This window comes from Eutrigla gurnardus, assembly GCF_963514095.1.
Source record: "Eutrigla gurnardus genome assembly, chromosome: 24".
NCBI classification, from domain to species: domain Eukaryota; kingdom Metazoa; phylum Chordata; class Actinopteri; order Perciformes; family Triglidae; genus Eutrigla; species Eutrigla gurnardus.
The window spans coordinates 6139551-6158287 of NC_139935.1; the positions used below are offsets into that span (position 1 = coordinate 6139551).

The 18737-nt window shown below is 46.3% G+C and overlaps 3 protein-coding genes across 5 annotated transcripts; 2 read left to right on the forward strand and 1 right to left on the reverse strand.

Annotated features, from left to right (window-relative positions):
* Positions 1–222: 222 nt before the first annotated feature.
* LOC311010212 (uncharacterized protein) lies at positions 223–11400 on the forward strand. Of its 3 annotated transcripts, none has more exons than XM_084004822.1 (4): positions 230–319; positions 7061–7226; positions 7955–8216; positions 8313–11400. In XM_084004822.1, the coding sequence occupies exons 3-4, from the start codon at positions 7958–7960 to the stop codon at positions 10259–10261; spliced, it is 2208 nt and encodes a 735-aa protein (XP_083860948.1). In that variant the 5' UTR covers positions 230–319; positions 7061–7226; positions 7955–7957; the 3' UTR covers positions 10262–11400. The 3 variants fall into 3 exon arrangements, with proteins under 3 accessions (XP_083860949.1, XP_083860948.1, XP_083860947.1); XM_084004821.1 differs by having other exon boundaries at positions 240–319; positions 7058–7226; XM_084004823.1 differs by lacking the exon at positions 7061–7226 and having other exon boundaries at positions 223–319.
* Positions 11401–12543: 1143 nt separating this feature from the next.
* Positions 12544–14237, forward strand: LOC311009635 (protein jagunal homolog 1-B). The gene is made up of 4 exons (XM_084003937.1): positions 12544–12668; positions 13087–13184; positions 13311–13383; positions 13460–14237. Exons 2-4 carry the CDS (start codon positions 13096–13098, stop codon positions 13847–13849), a joined length of 552 nt encoding a protein of 183 aa, XP_083860063.1. The 5' UTR covers positions 12544–12668; positions 13087–13095; the 3' UTR covers positions 13850–14237.
* Positions 14238–14344: 107 nt separating this feature from the next.
* Positions 14345–18047, reverse strand: nfkbiz (nuclear factor of kappa light polypeptide gene enhancer in B-cells inhibitor, zeta). The gene is made up of 10 exons (XM_084003936.1): positions 17943–18047; positions 17061–17149; positions 16628–16899; positions 16439–16544; positions 16212–16358; positions 15878–15941; positions 15630–15799; positions 15408–15518; positions 15155–15322; positions 14345–15076 (listed from the first exon to the last, which is right to left on the reverse strand). The coding sequence occupies exons 1-10, from the start codon at positions 18004–18006 to the stop codon at positions 15038–15040; spliced, it is 1230 nt and encodes a 409-aa protein (XP_083860062.1). The 5' UTR covers positions 18007–18047; the 3' UTR covers positions 14345–15037.
* Positions 18048–18737: the final 690 nt, after the last annotated feature.

An 18737-nucleotide genomic window follows, 5' to 3' on the forward strand; every position in this document is an offset into this window, starting at 1 on the left:
CGTGCAAAGAATGTCCAACAAGGATCTTCCTCCTGCTAATATCCAGCCGTGCAGCTGATTGGGCCTCGGCGCCTTTCCGCCTCTAATAACGCCTAATGCCGCAAACATGCCGTTCCAGTGGTTTCCCCGCTCACACAGATCCTGTTATCCTCTTTTCCCTCCTTCTCATGCACAGATCCAGAGCGTCTCCCTCTCTCTCGCCTCGTGCGGCTCCACCCACCTGCAGATAAAAGCCAAAACTTTCACCGGAGCTGCTGTTCAGTCGCTCCACGGCTCTGTGATACTTCCACCCAGCAGCAGCAGCAGCAGCACACACAAGGTAAGTGATGCGTCACCGCTCACACGCCGGGTTGGGTGGGTGTTGTGCTTGGCAAGGCCGCCATGTTTAGGTTTTTTAACCTCCACCCAGCGCTCATTAGCTTGTGGATTGTGATTTTATTGCAAAGTTATCAGATTGCGATGCCTCGCCTGGATCCCTTTTTTTCCTGGAAAAAAAACGGACAAATCACCTCCTGTTTAAATTCTTGGAACGATCCACGAGTAAGTTTTGGGGGTGGCACGTGAGGCAAGGCAACAAAACTGCTGACAGAAGTCTCCTCAGATCATGTCTGACCTTATTCCAAATGCAAAGAACATCCAAAAGAGACACCTGGGAAGAATAACCTCCGACTTAAGCTTGTTAAAACAAATGCACGGTGCCGCATCTTGACAGGATTTAGCACCAGCTAATGGAATGTCTTGACATTTCTTGAGATTTCACTTGTTGGTTTGAGGAAGAAAAAAGGACTCCGTGTGGAGGTTATCGTAGTTTTAACTCTACTAAATAAATGGGAGAAGGCAGGATTAAAGTCCGTTTTAGAAAGAGGCTTTCTGGCAGCACGCTGGCTCTGAGAAATGAGTCAGAGATGGAAAGTTTGGGGTTCGGGAAATCTTTCTGTCTGCCGAAAACATGCAGGAGTGAGTGTTTCCAATCTTCTTATTTATACCCATTTGTGTTGCATGCTGAAAGCCCATTATTCACGCAGCAATGCAGACAAACATCACACGGCTGCCATAATGATAGTTGAAATGACGAATCCCAAAGGAGCCAGATGTTTTGGCCTCTCTGTCCTCTTCATGATACAGAATATGGGAGTGTGCACCTGCCAGGAAACAGGGAATCCCTGTTTGACACGGATGTGGATTCATCCCCATGTTAAACATGTCCACTCCTGTCTCGGTTTGCCGGTGAAAGTGGCTGGAAATGTCTTTTAAAAGGAACTGGCATCTGTTTTTGGTTCAAATAGAAATGTTCTTCCATGGCTAATGAGGTTCACAGCCTGTCTGATGAGCTGAGGTGATAAGTGTCATCATAAAATGTTAGATACACCACATCAGCTTTTATGGGCCTGAGAGGAACTTTGTCCGATTTTTTTTGTTGCATCTGTTTCTAACTCCCAGCTCTTTATTGCCATTTAGAGAATTCATGTTTTTCCCCTTTCTTCGAGAGAAAACTCTTAATTAGGGGAAAATGTGGCTGAACTGACATAGCTGAGGTTAAATAAGTTGCTGATGGTTTCTGATTACCATAAGTGTAATCCTCGGTTGGCATCGGCGGAATGTGGTAGGGAACACACACACACACACACAACACCGTTCTGCAGACGCGAGGAGGTCACGAAAAGCTCCAATCGAGGAAATCTAGAGCTTTGGGATTTTTGGGCAGCACATTCGGGGAATGTCTGCTTGTTATGGAAGAGTTTACGGGTCGTTTCTCCGCAGTGGTGTTACGTCTGGACCCACCACGACACATGCATGCGCTTTTTTTTTCCCACACAGGAAAACAAGTATAGGGTGAGCCGCTCACCTAAAGATCTTTGGCAAACATGGTTGTTGCCGTGTGTGTCCAGGGCCCTGCGAGTAGCTGGAGCTCTCCTGTGAACTCTGAGGTTTGGCCACGGATCGGCTTCACCTCTCCAGACACGTGTTTCACTGTAAACCCTTCACTTCGAGGCACAGAGAAGAAGCATCACCGCGGGATGTTTTAGATACAAGCCGTGAGGAGCTACGCTAAGCTAACCGTCTCCTCGAGCTGAAGTGTCAAATGTCAGCCAATCAGACGCTTCTTTCTAGATATGTCTCCTGACGGTGTTTTCCCTCCCAGTTCTCACCTAGTGAACAGGAAGTGTTTATGTAGCTCAGAGGGAATGTGTCTCTTGATCCTGCAGCTGCAGCCTCGGTGACTCGAGTCCAAGCACTCTCCTGCTACCGTGCACGGCCTCGCAAAACCTCTGCAGAGACGGAATATAAATCACCTTTCCGAATGCTTTTGCCGTCTTTTATTATATGCATGTTTCTGTAAGCGATTCCACGACAAAAAAAAAAGTATCTCTTATCTAAACTACTAAGTAGACCGAGTGGAAGCTCTTATGATCCCTCGTAAATACTCCACTGCAAAAACATCTGGACAGTCGGGGAAAAGGGAGGATCGCATTTTCTTCTCTCTGAGTGGCATATTTTACAGTGTGACTGTATAACACATTAAGCTTCCCGGGGACCGTCGTCATATCCCATTACTGTCACCGGTCAGAAGATGCACGCGTGTTGTGAGAACTAAATCATAACTGCACTTTGATGAGCTCAGGAAATTGGTATCTGTGTGAGAAAGTAGAGTCCCAGTGTAACTGTCAGCTATAAACCCTCCTAAAACAACACTGAGTCATGCTTTAATATGACACTCTCGCCCTCCACATTTCACCAATCACTCCTCTGGAAGCTCTCATTTGCTCGCTTGTACGATATTTTCGATGTCTCGTGTTGGAATCGCAAAAACATTCATTGTAGACCGTTGGAAACGCTGCAAGGAATTTGTGGTCAATTTGCGATGGAGATTTTTTTTGGCATTTTTGTGCCTTTTATTAGATGAATTGGCAGGAAGCGTTGGGATGCTTTATTCTAGTAGGAGTGCCAATGCTTCAGAAGTCACAGCGGACAAATACAGTACAGTAAAAATACTAGTTCAATCGTGAACTGTATGTTTTATTATAAGACATAATCAGATTGTTAATGCTTGTGAAACAGAATATTTTGGCCTTTTTGGGGATTTGAACAAGGATTGTGATAAAAGCAGCCGAGAGGGGACTTATAGACTCGGAAATGTAAAAAAGACGCTGCTTTTATGTACTTGTGTTGTTGTTTCGATGTAAAATCATCTGAATCTACTGGAGCAAATCTTTGGAGTTACTTTCCAGCGTTGGAACGAAGACAACATGTGGCTTCTTGCTCAGTACGGGCCTTTACTCCGTACATAAACTATATTTACGCAGCTGCAAACTGCAGAATTCCCCACTGGAGCCTGTGGTTCGAAGCGCAGTGCGAGTGATCAGATCTGATTATTGGCCAAACGTTGTTATTGCCTATAAAAATAATCATTCGCGAGTGGAGTGTCCCTTTGAGAGCCAGTGCAAATATGAGAGGGAGCGAGGAAAAAAAAAACGTGACAAAACCGCAAGTTTCCTTGCTGCCGTGAAGATAAGCTCTCTGCAGAGACACTCCTCATTCTTCCCTCTCTAAACATATGAACAAACCATTTAAAAGTACCTGAAAACTCAAAGCGACTGTTAGTTGAAGCGCTATTAAACGTCGGCTGACACCAGATATTCTGTTTTGACTGAACTCGAAGCTAATAGGAAAATAATTCTCCTCCCCGCTCTGATTTTTGCCTGAAATGAAAATTGTGGCCAGACATCGGGTTGACTTGTGGTTGCCAGAGCTGCAGGAGAGGGAAAATCTGTCAATGAGACGGGTGAGGAGGTCGGACTGTGTGTGTGTGTGTGTGTTGGAGGGAGGTGTAGGTGCAATTACGTGCATGTACGTACGTGTATGTCAAAGGTTAAAGCGGCAATAAGCAAACACTGCAACCGGACGCCACTTCCCCTCTCGCTGCGGGTTTGAAACGTGTCACCGCCTTTTAAAAAGCAGGATTCTCGATCCGCCTAAAGGTCAGACGACCCCTCGTCGGAGGCCGCAGACGCCCTCCGAAAGGTGGAGACGTCGAGTAGGTGTGAAGGAATGCTGCAGGAGAGCAAAATAGTTTGGACTCGGCGATTTTCCCTTCCCGTGATAAGCCGAGGCGTGGTGGGAAACTCCGACACCGAATATTCTCTGGATGTGAGCGGTTGTCAGAGGGATTAACGAGACACCGTCGATGGGAAGTGGCTCTAAAAACATCCACAAATGAATGTTATTATCCAAAAGGGTTGGTCTTTTGTCAGGGTAGGGGAGTTTGGCGCCCTCTATTGAACAACCAGCATCACTGCCGGCTTTGTTTGCAGAGAGTATGTATTTATTTATGGAGAGTTCAATGTTGTTATTTATAAAAGTGATGACTTTACAAGATTCATGTGGAAATCTGTGTATTTCAGATCCCAAATATGTGTAGTTTGTGTGTCTTATAACTCAAAAGAAAAGCAGCAAATCCATATCTTTGAAAGAGCTGGAAGCAGGAAATTGTTGTTGTAGATGTGGAGTGCTTTTAGTAGATAACGGCAATAACACACACACACACACACACAGGTGCAGATGTTGTCTTAGTGCTTATGCAACTTGTGTGTGTGTGTCGCATTTTTTGAGCTTTTTCGTCCCCTTTTTGTTGCGTCTCAGCGCCCTTATCTGTAAGCAATAACGTGCCTCTCTTCCTCCTCGTTTGTTTATCGAGCGGTCGACTCCCCCCATCTGGAATCGGTCAGGAGAGGGAGAAAGTGGAGATTTGATTATTTTCAAAGCCAAAGCTGGAGGTGATAAAAGACTTGTGGCTCATCACCAAGCCGGGGCCCCGGCTGTAGTTGTAAATGTTGGCAGAGCGGTTCAGAGGAACCCGCATCCATCACGGGATTGTCATCAGGCGAGGGCGAGGAGGTGTCCTGGACTTGGAGGCTGCGTCCAAGTCATCCAGACACAAGATGAGGGAAAAAAAGAAGCAGGAAGTCTGCTCCGTCTTTGCAGATACTTCAACCTTCTGAATATACATGTAAAGTACAACTGCAGTGAGTTCTAATGCCTTTTCATAGCAGCCAATAATGCAAAAATCACTATATATACATATAAACCCTTTATCTTCTCTCTCAGAAACCATGTTTTCTTAATCTAGATTAAAATAAATCACTTTATCCTGTCCATACACACAACAGTTGTTGCTCCTGGCCAAGAAATAGTCAACTTTTTGGTTGTTATGTATGTATTTAACACACTTTAGAGCTGCTGGTATGCAGATTTAGTTTTGGAGAGAGGCAGGCTAGCAGGTGCAGAAACAAACCGTATCCGTCCCCTCATCATCACAGGTGGAGTTAATAACTTTAATGAGGAATCTGGTTATCATGATGCACTTTGGTCAGTCTCCAACACCATGTGAGTATCCCAGTCTAAAAATCCTCCAGTTTTGCAAATAGAGACTTGTTTTGTTCCAGACGTTGGCCGTGTGCGGGGCTTTCACTTTAAATAGCTCCACAAATCTTACAAGCTGAGCTGATCATTGAGTTCTAATCGAAAGCTTATGTGGCGCTGGAAAAAGGACTTCCTGCGAATGACCTGTTAAGGGAGGAGGAGGAGGAGCCTGTGTGCCAAAACCGAATGGAAATGGTCAAATAAAGAGATTTTATGAAGGAAGTTAGATGATCAGAAACACAAACTCCTGGTGCTGTTCGGATCACATCAGGAGCAACGCCGACGGCTCCGGCTGCGTGGATGGAACAGGAAACGCCTTGACTTCCAAAAACGTTGGCAGGAATGAGACAAACCTGCTGTTTCCCCACAGCTTCACCCACAACAGGTGATGTCTGTGGGCTGTGGTGCTCTTGTTATCGAGGCCGTTTTCGACTCCTAAAATCAATGATATGATAACAACGTGTGATTCAGATACAAAAAGTGGATAAAGAGCAGAAGAGCTTCTTCTAGCTCCGCCGCCCCACAGTTGACAGCGTCCTCAAGACGTCAGGCGGCCTCTGAAGAAGCTCTGAAGCTGCAGCCAACTTCCACAATGATCTCATGCATCTCGTCCGCTTTGATGGGATCGGACGTGTTTTTGTCTGCTTCTCCTCTGGAAACCACGGCGGCTTGGAGGCCTGACGTATCCGTTGGTGGGTTAGAGGGAACATGTGTTTCAAAGCACCGCTCCGTCCTCCTGCTTTTGCTTTCCTCATTGTTTTTTACGGAGGTCGTCTCATTTCCTCTTGCATTGTGGGAATACAAGTTTGGACCACAGCGATGAGACGTTTAACATCCCCATGTGTGAAATCATGTTCAATTTAGGAGATCAATACATGAAGATCAACCCCCAGCTGGTTTTTATATCCGACAAAGATGTTTCTGCTCCGGCGCTGGGGTTTTTTGGGAAAACAAACAGAAAGGCGATTTAGTCTGGTCACAAGTAGTTGTGTTGAGACGAGCTTTCAGTTTTGAGCTGCGTTTCCTCTCCAGACATTCATCGGGAATTAAAGCACACATTCAGTCCATTAAAACCAAAAGGAATATGGGACTATTTATTACATATCATGTCACTGATGTGGTTATGTAAGAGTGAAACAGATCCGGGGTCAGTTCCAGGAGTGTACAGACTTCCAGGTGGACAGTGTGTGCAGGCTCTGTCCATGGTGCTGGATCTATACGTTGTTTGGAGCTTCTTTTACATCCAGTCGTCTGAATTCAGTCACATGCTCATTGTATATTGACTGTATGAATACATATTCATGGCCATAAGGAGAAACCACTAAGACGCTTGAATATTTGGTTTCCCGTTCCACGTTTAAACAGACAAGTTGAACATTGTAGCCCCGAGACGTCTCAATAACATTCCCCTTCCCAAAGCCGAGCATTTCATATCATTTAACAGTTCCATTCCATTTATTTTTAATACCTCTGTCCCCGCATTCCTCAAGGAAAAGAGGTGTGTCTCGGCATAACTGTATCGAGGCCAAAATATGTCTACCAGGTGGAGATGGCAGCTCGGTGCTACAAACCCCAGGCCTCTGCGAAAAAGGTCACCCGCTGACATTCATCCAACCTGACATTCATATTTTCACAGCAGGACTGCAGCTCACACCTGGCTGGATCCCGTGCATGGCCGGCGTCCCACTCATGCCTTTGGAAGAGACCCAGAAAAGCGACCTAAAGTGAGGGGAAGTCGAGGCTGAAGGGAGGCGCAGGCCGGAGGGAGCGACGACCTTCAGCTTGAGAGGAGGAGAAATCCCAAAGTAAGAGGATCTTTCTTCATATTTGGAAGAAAAAAACCTGATAATATGATCACATTTCCAACATCTTTGATCTCCTCGGTGCTGGTTCAGGACACACAAGCGCCCCATCACTGTTTGTTTTCCCTCTGTGCTCTTGGCAGCACTTAGCCAATCTCTTTAGAGCAGACATGTTTAAAGGATTATGTTCAAAACTGACCGCCTCCCCTGTGGAGCCTCTTAATTACCCAATACGTTTCAGCAGCATGTGTGTATATTTCACCTCGCGGCTTGTGAGACTGCGAGGACTTTTTTTGGGGGGGTTTCACCACAGTGGGTTTCACGTTTCCTGACTCAGATCGAAGAGCACCGCCTGCTGGATGAACACGAAAGGTGTACAGCTCCTCTTCTCCACGCCTGTGCGTGAACGTGAACGCCCCCTGGTGCAGATTAGCTGCAGCTGTGTATGAACTCCAGATCTTTTTTTTCCCAGCACGGACTGCCAGCGGACCGTGACCAGATATTTGCTGAACTCGACAAAAGGAATATTGGATTTAAAGGATCACGCCGCCAATTTGACACATTAAGATCCATTTACTCGCCGTGCAAACACAGATGTCTCCTAAGGCTCTGGGGGGAGAAAATAACCCACATGGCTTAGACTACAAATGTTGCATTATGGGAACTGTAGTGTTTTTTTTTAAACTTTACTTTTAAATTGCTTTCTACCGTTTCCACCCATTTTCCTGCAGAACATGGCTGCTGGACTCCGCCACTCGTCCCGCCTCCTCGCCGCCGTGTTCCAGCTGTGTTTCCTGCAGCTGGCCCACGCCGGGGCGTATTATGGACACAAACAGCCTCCTCAGCAGCCCTTGCCACAGTACAACGACGGGTACCCCCAGCAGCAGTTCTTGGGCAACGACATGCCATTGCCGTTGCTGCCTCAGTATGGACAGGAGCTTCCTCAGCTGCCTTTGCAAATGGCCAAAGAGAGGCCGCTGATGGAGGGCAAAGGTGAGGGCAACTAGTTAATCACACTAATGTTATTGATCCGTGCTGATTGAGTCAATTATTCACGTCTATCTACCAAATATCGCCTCTGGTTTACAGGACAAACATTCCCCAGAGGGGCAAAAGGTCCACCTCCTCCTGGTCCTGGTGTAGAAGGTCTGAGAGAGGGACCACAAGGAGTTCAGGGCCCCCCAGGACCAACAGGACCGCCAGGACCACAAGGCCCCCCCGGACTACCAGGGCAGGGATTGCCAGGGCTACCGGGAAAGCCAGGGTCTCCTGGTCCTCAAGGGTATCCGGGAATTGGAAAACCTGGCATGCCAGGTGTGCCAGGAAAACCTGGAGGACCCGGATTAACAGGACCAAAAGGTGATCTTGGTCCTAATGGTGGAGAAGGACCTACTGGACTTCCTGGGCCTCCAGGGCTCCCAGGTCCCCCTGGACTGCCAGGGATTTCAAAACCTGGAGGTCAGGGGCTGCCCGGCCAGCTAGGTCCTTTTGGGGAGCCTGGCACAAAAGGCCCCCCTGGGGTTGCTGGTCCTCCAGGCCTCAAGGGGGAAAATGGATATGGTCAACCTGGTTTGCCAGGTTTGAAAGGACCTAGCGGACCACCAGGTCCCCCTGGAAATCCGGGCATGAATGGGGTTGGCAAACCTGGCTTGGGTGGTCTCCCTGGACAACCAGGAATACCAGGAAAACCTGGCCCTCCTGGAGAGTCAGGACCTGCAGGGCCAACAGGTGAAAGTGGTCTACCAGGACCGCCAGGCTTGCCAGGACTTGGAAAACCAGGAAAAGATGGTTTCAGAGGGCAACCAGGGCTCCCTGGAGGAAAAGGTGATTCAGGGCATCCTGGTTTACCAGGAGGTCCAGGCTTGCCAGGTTATGGTAAAGCAGGGTTTCCAGGTCCTAAGGGTCACAAGGGGCATGCTGGGCTTCCTGGGCCTACAGGCCTAAAAGGTGATAAAGGTCATGCAGGTCTTCCAGGGGTCATTGGTCCCACTGGTCCTAGTGGTATGCCTGGCCCACCAGGACCAATAGGGGCTCCTGGTAGTCTTGGCTTTCCAGGGCAAAGGGGAGAGGATGGTGTTGGGGGATCTAAAGGAAATCCAGGAATGAAGGGTGATTTAGGGCCCCCAGGTCTTCCAGGACAGCCAGGTTTTTCTGGTGGGGGTGGACTACCGGGACAAAGAGGTTTACAAGGGCCCACTGGCCCTAAAGGAGAATCTGGTATTAGGGGTTCACCTGGTGCCCCTGGTGCTGCAGGATTAACTGGACCAAGAGGAGAGGGGGGGCAACATGGGGAGAAAGGCTACCAGGGACCACAAGGTATCCCAGGGCTTACAGGACCAGGGGGACCACTTGGACCTCCTGGGATGCCAGGGCCAAAAGGTGAGACAGGCTCACCTGGCAAACATGGCTATCCCGGTGAGGGAAAACGTGGACCCACGGGTGGTATTGGTCTTCAAGGTAACCCCGGGCCGAGTGGCCCTGCTGGACTTCCAGGGGCACCGGGACAACCTGGACCCCCTGGTCCTCCAGGACTAACCTCCGTGTCACCAGACCTCGGGCAGATCCTCCCCGTTAGCGGCCCGTACACCGGCCAACAACAAGGCTACAAAAAGAACGGCGGCGACCTCGGCGGAAGCGCGGTGGAGATGCCGTCGTTCACGGCCAAGCTCACCAATCCGTTCCCCCCCGTTGGCTCTCCCGTCGTCTTCGACAAACTCCTGCACAACGGCAACCAGGACTACAACCCCCAAAATGGCGTCTTCACCTGCAGCGTACCAGGGGTGTACTACTTCGCCTACCACGTCCACTGCAAAGGCGGCAACGTGTGGGTGGCGCTGATGAAGAACAACGAGCCGGTGATGTACACGTACGACGAATACAAGAAGGGCTTGCTGGATCAGGCTTCGGGGAGCGCCGTGCTCCCGTTGAGACAAGGAGACTCGGTGCATATGCAGCTGCCGTCCGACCAGGCCGCAGGACTTTACGCCGGTCAATACGTCCACTCCACGTTTTCTGGATTCTTATTGTACCCGATGTAAGAACTTGGGCTCTCAAAGGCGATGATAATGACATCATGGTGGAATCACATGTATGGGAAACCTCGCAGTCTCGAAGGTACCACGGAGGTCAAGTGGTTTACAAAGAGCGGCGGCAGAATAATCTCTATATATAGTAGCAACACGCTTCACTGAATTATTCTTAGCGCTACATGCATCACGTATGCAAACATCGATGGAGGCTCGATAGTGACGAAATAATGTCTGGTCATTGAGGATGATGAGAAACAGGATGTGGCGTTTGTGGAGACCAGAAGTTTAAAAAAAAAAAATCTCACTTGTCATAATTCTTGTATGTTTACATTGTGCATTTATTCTTATATCCATCCACACGTAATATATCAAGTGTTCATGTCATGGCTTGAATAATTCCTGGAACTATGAGGTTTTGTGTAGCAGAATTGTATTCACTCTTCACTATTATTTTGCTTTACAGTTATAAACTGTATACAGGGCACATACAACGTATAGGTTTCAGTGTACAATGCATTTACTCACAGCTCTTTTTTGTGCTATCTTGAAAATGCGGCTTTTTAATCCAATCAAATCTTTATACACATATTTACATGTCGATCTGACGGTTTTTTCATCCAATTTCACACCATATCGAAGTCCACAACAGAACCGTTTTGTCCACAATCTGGCCGTTGAACTCTCTTTTTGTCATTTTTTTTTTTGCTTTTAAACGTCTTGTTTTGTTTGTAGACATGAATCCTTTAAAAAAAAACAAAAAAAGGTTTTTGTCAGTTTGTCAGAATTCTCTGTAATTTATTTGTTTGACTACTGATTATTTGGGATTGTGTTCATTTCCGTGTGTTGACAGAATTCATTCCAAAATGCAGAACGTGCATGTTCTGTGGCAAAACATAACACAAACATTGAAAAAAAAAAAAAAAACGGCTCATACTCGGACTTGTACGACCAGCTGTCAGTCTCTTTTTTATTATGTACTTTCTTTAATCTGTGGATGTGTCATTTTGGAATGAAATTCTTTTTTATTTTCCTTTTTTTTTTCCACTTTGGACAATGGTGCACAGCATTAAATGGGAAACTGTGCCTGAAGTATGTGAATTTTGTTGCTTTAATTGGTTAAATAGTGGTTTAATAAAGAAATAAAAACACTTGTCTTGACTGCATTTTTTATTACAATCACACTATACAGAATATACATACTCCACATTCCACTTACTCCAGGTTAGATTCTTGTTTTATATCAAACTGCTGAATGTGGGGCGAGGGTGCTGGTTTCAGGCTGTTGATTCCTTCGAGAACAGCTGCCATGTGGAGGTTATGGTCCGCTCTGCTTTCCTTCATCACGTTGGTGAGCTCTCGGAGATGCTCATCGCTCTCCCTCAGCTGCTGGAGCAAAGCTCTCCTTGTCGCCCTCACTTCCTGGTAAAGTTGAGCAAAGAGGTCAGGGTTCCTTTGTCTCCGGCGGGGTTGGGTGGGGTGGTAACGTGTCCCTAAAGAAACCATTGGTGTTACATTTATGACATGTCCTGACATGTAGCAGTGGTTGGTGCAGACAGATAGAATATTGATGAACTTACCAGGCATATGGCTACTGCTCCTTTCTGTTAGGGAGTCAAGATGCTGCTCGTCGTTCTCTTCCGTCTCCGTTTCTACCAAAGGTTACACAAAAGAATCGTTACATTACAGATTACCATTTACACACCAGTAAGGCTAGCTAGCTACACATGTATCAACATATTTAACAGGTTTGTACTGTAAACAATGGGCCACCTAGCATGAGACATGGCTTTGTGAAGTAGGCAACTCACTTATGTCAACTTCTTCCACGCCACCGACGTCCACCCCGGGTTGTGTGGCTTGGAACAGAGGTCGCCCTCCTATGAGATCCTCCATGAGTTCGTAATGCGGACAACTTACTCGGCCCTGTCCACTCCGCTTCGCGTTGTTGTATGCGGTCCTTGTGTTTTTCCATTTAATCCTCACCTGCTCCGGCGTCCTGGCAAAACCTTCCTCTTCCATCGCGTCTGCTATTTTTTCGAATAGATTCACGTTCCTCGTTTTGCGACCGTCCATAAAATTGAGAATGTTCAGTTTTTGCACTTGCTGGAGCATGAACTCGGTCTCCTCGTCCGTCCAGAATTGAATTGTTGACTTCTTCGAAGCCATGGTACTGTTTGACTCTCCCGGCAATAACATTACAATTGATGACGGCGTCGGCGCTTCCTTCCACTTCCGGGTGAAATCCCATGGTTGAGGCGAATTTGCGAGAAAGAGGTTGGCCAATCAGGGTTTGACACGTCACGCTGCCTGTCGGTCCAACCCCTCCTGTGGATGGAACGAGTCAGGACGCTGGTTTCCCCGTTTCAACCATCGTATTTATGTTTTAAGGGTGTTTAAGAACAACGCCAAGTAAAGGGTGAGTGCTACGAGTCATTTGTGCATATTTTTTTAAACGAATGTAACGTGACAGCTCAGCAAATCCCCCTTTTATCTCAAGCTACCGAGCTAAGACTCGCATCTGGATGACGAGCTAACAGCTAGCGAGGATTAGCATGTTAGCTCAACCGTCGGCTGCCGTGTCCCCCTGAATAAATAATTAACCTCGACCTGCCAACATTAATTATGACGCCTGGAGCTAACAGAAGCTTTTTCCGATAACATCTTTGGAATGACATGCTTATTGAGAGGACATGACAAGCAAGGCATCTGCTAAAGTTTAGCCATGCTCAGTTAGCAATGCTAGCAGGTGCGAAGCTGTTGAAGAGGCAATGCTCTCTCTTGTTTATAATTTGATATGAAACACTAATGTTAAACGTGTTATGTTTCGCTACCAGATATCCGCTATGGCTTCTCGAGCAGGTCCGAGAGCTGCAGGTACCGACGGCAGCGACTTCCAGCACCGGGAGAGGGTCGCCTCTCACTACCAGATGAGGTAGGATCTCCCTTCATACATAAATGAGGGGAAAAAACACACAAAATGTGTTGTAAATGTGGAAAAATAATATTCTAATTACTCTTTCAATGACTGAATCCATGTTAACATGTTCATTCAACACAGTGTTGCCCTGAAGTCTGAAATCCGTAAACTCAACATAGTCCATGTGCTGATCTGGGTGCTGATGGCGGCTCAGGTAAGGGTAACACTATCCTTTGACTGCTTTAAACTGCTGAGCTCGTTGTGAATCTGTGTTCTCAATCCTTTCTCAGGTGACGGTGAGCCTGCTGGGCCTGGTGTCCCACAAGGTGGTCGCCTCTCCGTACCAGTGGGAGTACCCCTACCTCCTGAGCATAGCTCCCACCGTCTTTAGCTTCCTGGCGTTGCCCCGCAACAACATCAGCTACTTGGTCATCTCCATGATCAGCTCCGGGCTCTTCTGCGTGGCCCCGCTGATCTACGGCAGCATGGAGATGTTCCCCGTGGCACAGCAGCTCTATCGGCACGGCAAAGCCTACCGCTTCATCTTCGGCTTCTCCGCCGTGACGGTCATGTACCTGGTGATCGTCATCGCCGTGCAGGTGCACGCCTGGCAGATCTACTACAGCAAGAAGCTGCTGGACCAGTGGTTCACCAGCACGCAGGACAAGAAGAAGAAATGAGCTCCCGGAGAGGACGCTCAGGGCTGAGATCTTCTGTTGGTGTGAAGGCCAAGTGTGGACAGGAGGATCTTTAGAGCTGAGGAAACCGGTCTCTAAGAGCCAGCCGTGAATAAGAGAAGAGACTCTCAGAAGTATTGTCTTTTTCTATATTTCTATTTGACATTGATGACATCGTTGTGTGCAGAAATCGTTCCCTGGACTGCCTACGTCACTCTGTCCTTTAAATCCTCCAGCATTCAAAGTGATGAACTGTAAATGTTTTCTGTTTGTACCTTACTTCAGGTACTGACAGTGTAAACACACCAAGGCTTACTGGAGGAAGACTGTAATCACATGTAAGTTGATGTTTTGGAAACGGCCAAAAAATAAATTTAAATATTAAACTGGATTGCAAGATCTCAGAACAGGCTAAACGTAATTCTTATTTTTACAGTTTCCATCGTTTCTCTCGCGCCCTTTTGTCTGTTTGGGGTTAAAACACACCCTGTAGTGCGACATGTGGGGGAGAGAAGTGGGGGAGGGAGTTGAGGAGTCAAAAGGTCACAGCTGATAAAGCCCACAAGGTCATAGAAGCGTTGTTTTTGAGTATTTATAGATCTAGACAGTTTTAGATAAGTTTCCAAAGTGATCTCACATTTAAAGTGAAGGAAAGGAAAGAAATTCAAGTTTAGAGTGGAATGGGACTTTATTTTGATTTAGTTGAGTCAGTTTCACAATAAAATGTTACTTATTATAACCACAAAATTATACAATAGTTCAAAATGACATGTTGAATATTTGCTTACACTAACTGTACAATTAAAAATGTACACAATAAGCTTTTCACAATAAAATGCGGTAGTGTTTGGTGTTTAAGCACCAATGATTTCTACTTGAACTACACTATTAAGAAAATACATTTCTTTAATTAATAGACACGAAAGTTAATTTTAAACAAACAGATAATGTGTTTCCAATTACAGGAATTAAATTTAAACTATTTTCATTATAAATAAAGAAAACCCATGACTTAAACTGTGAGGATCTAAAAAATAAAAAATACAAATCATACTTTTTTTTTTTTTTTTTGGACATTACTTGGTAATGAACAATGTGATGTTTCACAGAAACAACCAGCATCTGCCTTGTTTAGGCAAATAGTAATATGATAGTTTGGACTGTCTGACTGACAGTGTTTTTGAGCTTCACTTAAGCGTGAGAATATTTCCCTTTCAGGATCAGCCGCACCTGGAAGAGAAAAGACAAAATTAGTTTGTGAATCATTTTGTTTTCAAATGTTTTCCTATTTGGTGTAAAAGGGTCTACCTGTTCACCGATGGCCCCTTCAGGCACCAGCTGACACGGCAGTTCTTTCTCAAAGTTCCTGGTCCCGGGGTCCGCTCCTTTCCTCATCAGCAGCTTCACCGCTCTCACTTGGGTGTCGTGATTTTGCAACGAGCTGACGATGTGCAGGGCTGTGTTTCCACTGAAGGTCTGAAACGCGAGAAGCACACATGACGCGCAGCCCGTGTGTTAAACCTCACTCCACTTCGATTTTCAGTACGACTAAACGGCTTACCGCGACATTTACAAGTGGCGGGGAGGACGGCTGGTCGAGGAGGATGTTTAACAGCTCCACGTTCGCCGCCTCGGAAGCCATGTGAAGAGACGTCCTTCCACTTTTCAGATCCTGCAGAAATGGAAAAAAAAAAGGTAATTTCCTCACAATATCAAGCTTAACGGTGATGCAACATTTCTAAAAGTTCATTTCAAAAGTGACTGCAGGGACGTTGATACTAACCTTTGTCCCACAGGAGGCGCCCATGAGCAGCAGAGTCTTAACACACTCCACATACATCTGTCCCCTCTGCATCAGCTCCTTCCCCATATGTGCACTGGGATTTCCCAGACTCCTCAGCTCTTTAGCAACAGCGTTGTGAGACAAGACTGCTGTGTGCAGCGGGGTTAAACCTGCAGACAGAAAAAGAGTGTTTCATCACACATGCGCTTCACAAATACCAGGATGTACGTTCAATAAAACATGCTCACCGTCATAATTGAACATTTCCATATCGATTGGCTTCCAGCTCCCAGTCAGGGCCCTCCGGATGCTCTGGAAAGCAGGTCATACAGTCACATATGTGAGGTTGTGGGTTCAATGCATCATCATCATATCAATATGGAGTAATATTAAACATGTTTTCATTTGGACCAGGCATGTGAACTCCTGACTGGACGGGTGAAACCTGCATACAGACATCGAGGACAGAGACACTGCTGGAAAACAACACATCTGGACTTTTGAGGTACGTTAAAGGTGTCTGTTGCTAGGTTACAGCGAGGTGCATGGGCTGTTTTTGGCAAATAGATAAACGATCCTCACCTGCAGACTGAGGAAATGACCTTTCTCGGCGCACGTGTGCAGAGGAGAGCGCCCCCACAGGTCCTGCACGTTGACCTCAGCCCCGAATGCCAGCAGGTCGGAGACGATGAGCTGCTGATCGGCGGCCGCCGCCAGCTGCAGAGCCGTCTGCGCACAAAGAGGAGACTCTTACAACAACGTAGTCGTGTTGGATGATGTCATACGACCTCGCCACGCGTTGGTGTTACCTGCCCGTTGTGTTCTTTAATGTCCAGAGAGCCACATTCAGTCATCTTGGCTGCAAGCGCGTAAACCAGAGCCCGTCTCCCTTGTGCCACGGCTATGTGAAGAAACCTGGCACAGAGAAAATGCACGTTTCCAGTTAAATCCACATTTACTCAGCTTAGTGATGCTCAACAGTTTTGCGTTGTACACACGTGTCCCCATCGGCGTCTTGCTCGTGCAGCATCTCGGCAGAGATCCCTCCGACCCTCTGGGTCTCTCGCTGGACTTGCCAGTGCAGGAGAGACGCTTGTTGCGTTTGCCGTGGGGTCACGTGACCGTTTGCAGGAGAAGCAGGGAGGAAGTGACGCGTTGTGTCGGAGGTCACTGGTCCCGAGGGGCCCAGCAGATGAGGGTTCAGGTCGCTGGCAAAAGCTTGGGATTTAGCAGGTTTAAATGTGTGGTCATCCTGAGAGCCGCTCCATTTCTGAAAGAGAAACAAGCCGTTTGAATCCTGAGTTGGTTTGCGTTTCTGTTTTTGATGCTCAAGAAAGACATAATCTATATAATAGATGAAACAGGAATGAATGATTCCAAACCCTAGAAGGTATCTCAAGCGTTTCTCATCGTGTTCTACCTGTGACTTACCCGCCGTCTCATCAGCAGCAGCTCTTTCACCGTCTTCCCGTGCACGGCGTGGTCATATTCCGCTGGCCTGGGATCAGTGATGAGAAGGTCTGAGGGGAGAAAAATGGTCATAAACTGATATCATGTACGTCGTTTAATATACACGTTAAACAAAAACACTTCTGTCTGATGTAGATGTAGTGTATTTTATATTCTAGTTGTTGTAGTTTGGTATATTTATAGTGTATTCTAACACTAATACACTGTCAGAAATATAAATACATAATTACTACTAGAAGTACTTATTATTTAAGTATGAGCCGTCCTCGTCATGTGGAAAAATAGCCCCAGTGAGTGTAGTTATGGACATTTTTTGATAAGCATTTTAAGAGGAATCAATTGATTTTATTTTGTATTCGTTATATTGTATAAGTAGTAGGCAGAGATAGGAAGTAGCAAAGAACAAATACTTGGTTACTGTACTTAAATCGAATTTTCAGGTATCTGTACTCTTTACTTTACTTCCTACATTTAAAATCAAACATCTTTACTTTCTACTCTTCAAAACAGCCTCTTTACTTTAGTTTTGTGCCTGGCACGTATCTGTACTTCTACTTCAGTAACAGCATCAATACTTGGGTAAAGTACCTGGAAACGGTACTTAAGTAGAGTACTTGAGTTATTGTTTGCGATATGCAAACAGGTTTGGTTCTGCTCAAGTGTCCTCTAATGTCAATATTGGAAGACATGAAACACAAGCAGTTAGGAGGTGGACTTCCTCATTCCCCAGCGTATTGAAAACGATAAAACCGGAGTCAAATATTCCCAAACAAAAGGATTTCCATCTTGATAGATTTACAGGCTGGTATTGATGTCTGATCACCATTATCATAAAAAACTGACCTTTATTATTCTGGTTGAAGCGGCTCCTCGTCGGCAGGGCGTCGTTCCCTCTCGGATCAAACATGTTGAAATCCTTCACGCTGGGAAATGACGTGCCTTCCCTCCTCCCACACACCTGGAATGTCAGCGAACGCCTCCACTTCCTGGTTGACGGGTTGCCAAGGTGAAGCTTTCAAAATAAAGGAACCTTATGACAAACGTCAGGTCCAGTTTGAAGTCCACTGACTGTTAATATGCAAATGTACTAAAAGCCTCTAAGTGAATCAGTTACCTGACTGCAGATAGCGGGTGATAATTAGTTATCCATTTGGCAGATTAAACTGGAGAAAAAATAGGAAAAATTTAGTTTTACACACCTGTTAAAGGCTCGCTGGACACCTGGAACATCTGCAGGAGAACAAGTCACCTGACGTAGAGTAGATGGAAGTGTTATTATGTTGGAGGCTCCTCCCCTAAAGGAATACAGGGAGTGCTTGTTTGAGCTTCACGTCTTATCATTTCTATTGGATATGACTTATGCTTTACACCGCATGAAACCAAAGTGCAACAGTCTTCATGACGTGGACCCTCCCAGATAACCTGTTTCCATGTGTATTGTTTCCGTTTATTCTCTTCACATCATTTCCTGTTCAGAGCGCCGGTGAGTTCAAGGCAGAGGGAGTAGCATAAAGGCTGGTTGATTTCAACGCTTCCACAGTTAATCTCTTATCTGTAGCACGTTGCTTTCATCGTACCTCCCTTTCTCTAATTCCACTCCAGCACAGATGACTTATCCCCCAATTAATTCATGAATTA

Excerpts from the sequence above, each read along its gene's own strand:
- LOC311009635 (XM_084003937.1), top strand. The coding sequence starts at position 13,096 with ATGGCTTCTCGAGCAGGTCCGAGAGCTGCAGGTACCGACGGCAGCGAC. Across the intron at positions 13,185-13,310 it reads GCCTCTCACTACCAGATGAG|TGTTGCCCTGAAGTCTGAAA; the intron begins GTAGGATCTCCC and ends CATTCAACACAG. Across the intron at positions 13,384-13,459 it reads GGGTGCTGATGGCGGCTCAG|GTGACGGTGAGCCTGCTGGG; the intron begins GTAAGGGTAACA and ends ATCCTTTCTCAG.
- LOC311010212 (XM_084004823.1), top strand. The coding sequence starts at position 7,958 with ATGGCTGCTGGACTCCGCCACTCGTCCCGCCTCCTCGCCGCCGTGTTC. Across the intron at positions 8,217-8,312 it reads GCCGCTGATGGAGGGCAAAG|GACAAACATTCCCCAGAGGG; the intron begins GTGAGGGCAACT and ends TCTGGTTTACAG.
- nfkbiz (XM_084003936.1), bottom strand. The coding sequence starts at position 18,006 with ATGTTTGATCCGAGAGGGAACGACGCCCTGCCGACGAGGAGCCGCTTC. Across the intron at positions 16,900-17,060 it reads TGCTGCTGATGAGACGGCGG|AAATGGAGCGGCTCTCAGGA; the intron begins GTAAGTCACAGG and ends TTTCTCTTTCAG. Across the intron at positions 15,077-15,154 it reads AAGGGGCCATCGGTGAACAG|GTGCGGCTGATCCTGAAAGG; the intron begins GTAGACCCTTTT and ends TTTCTCTTCCAG.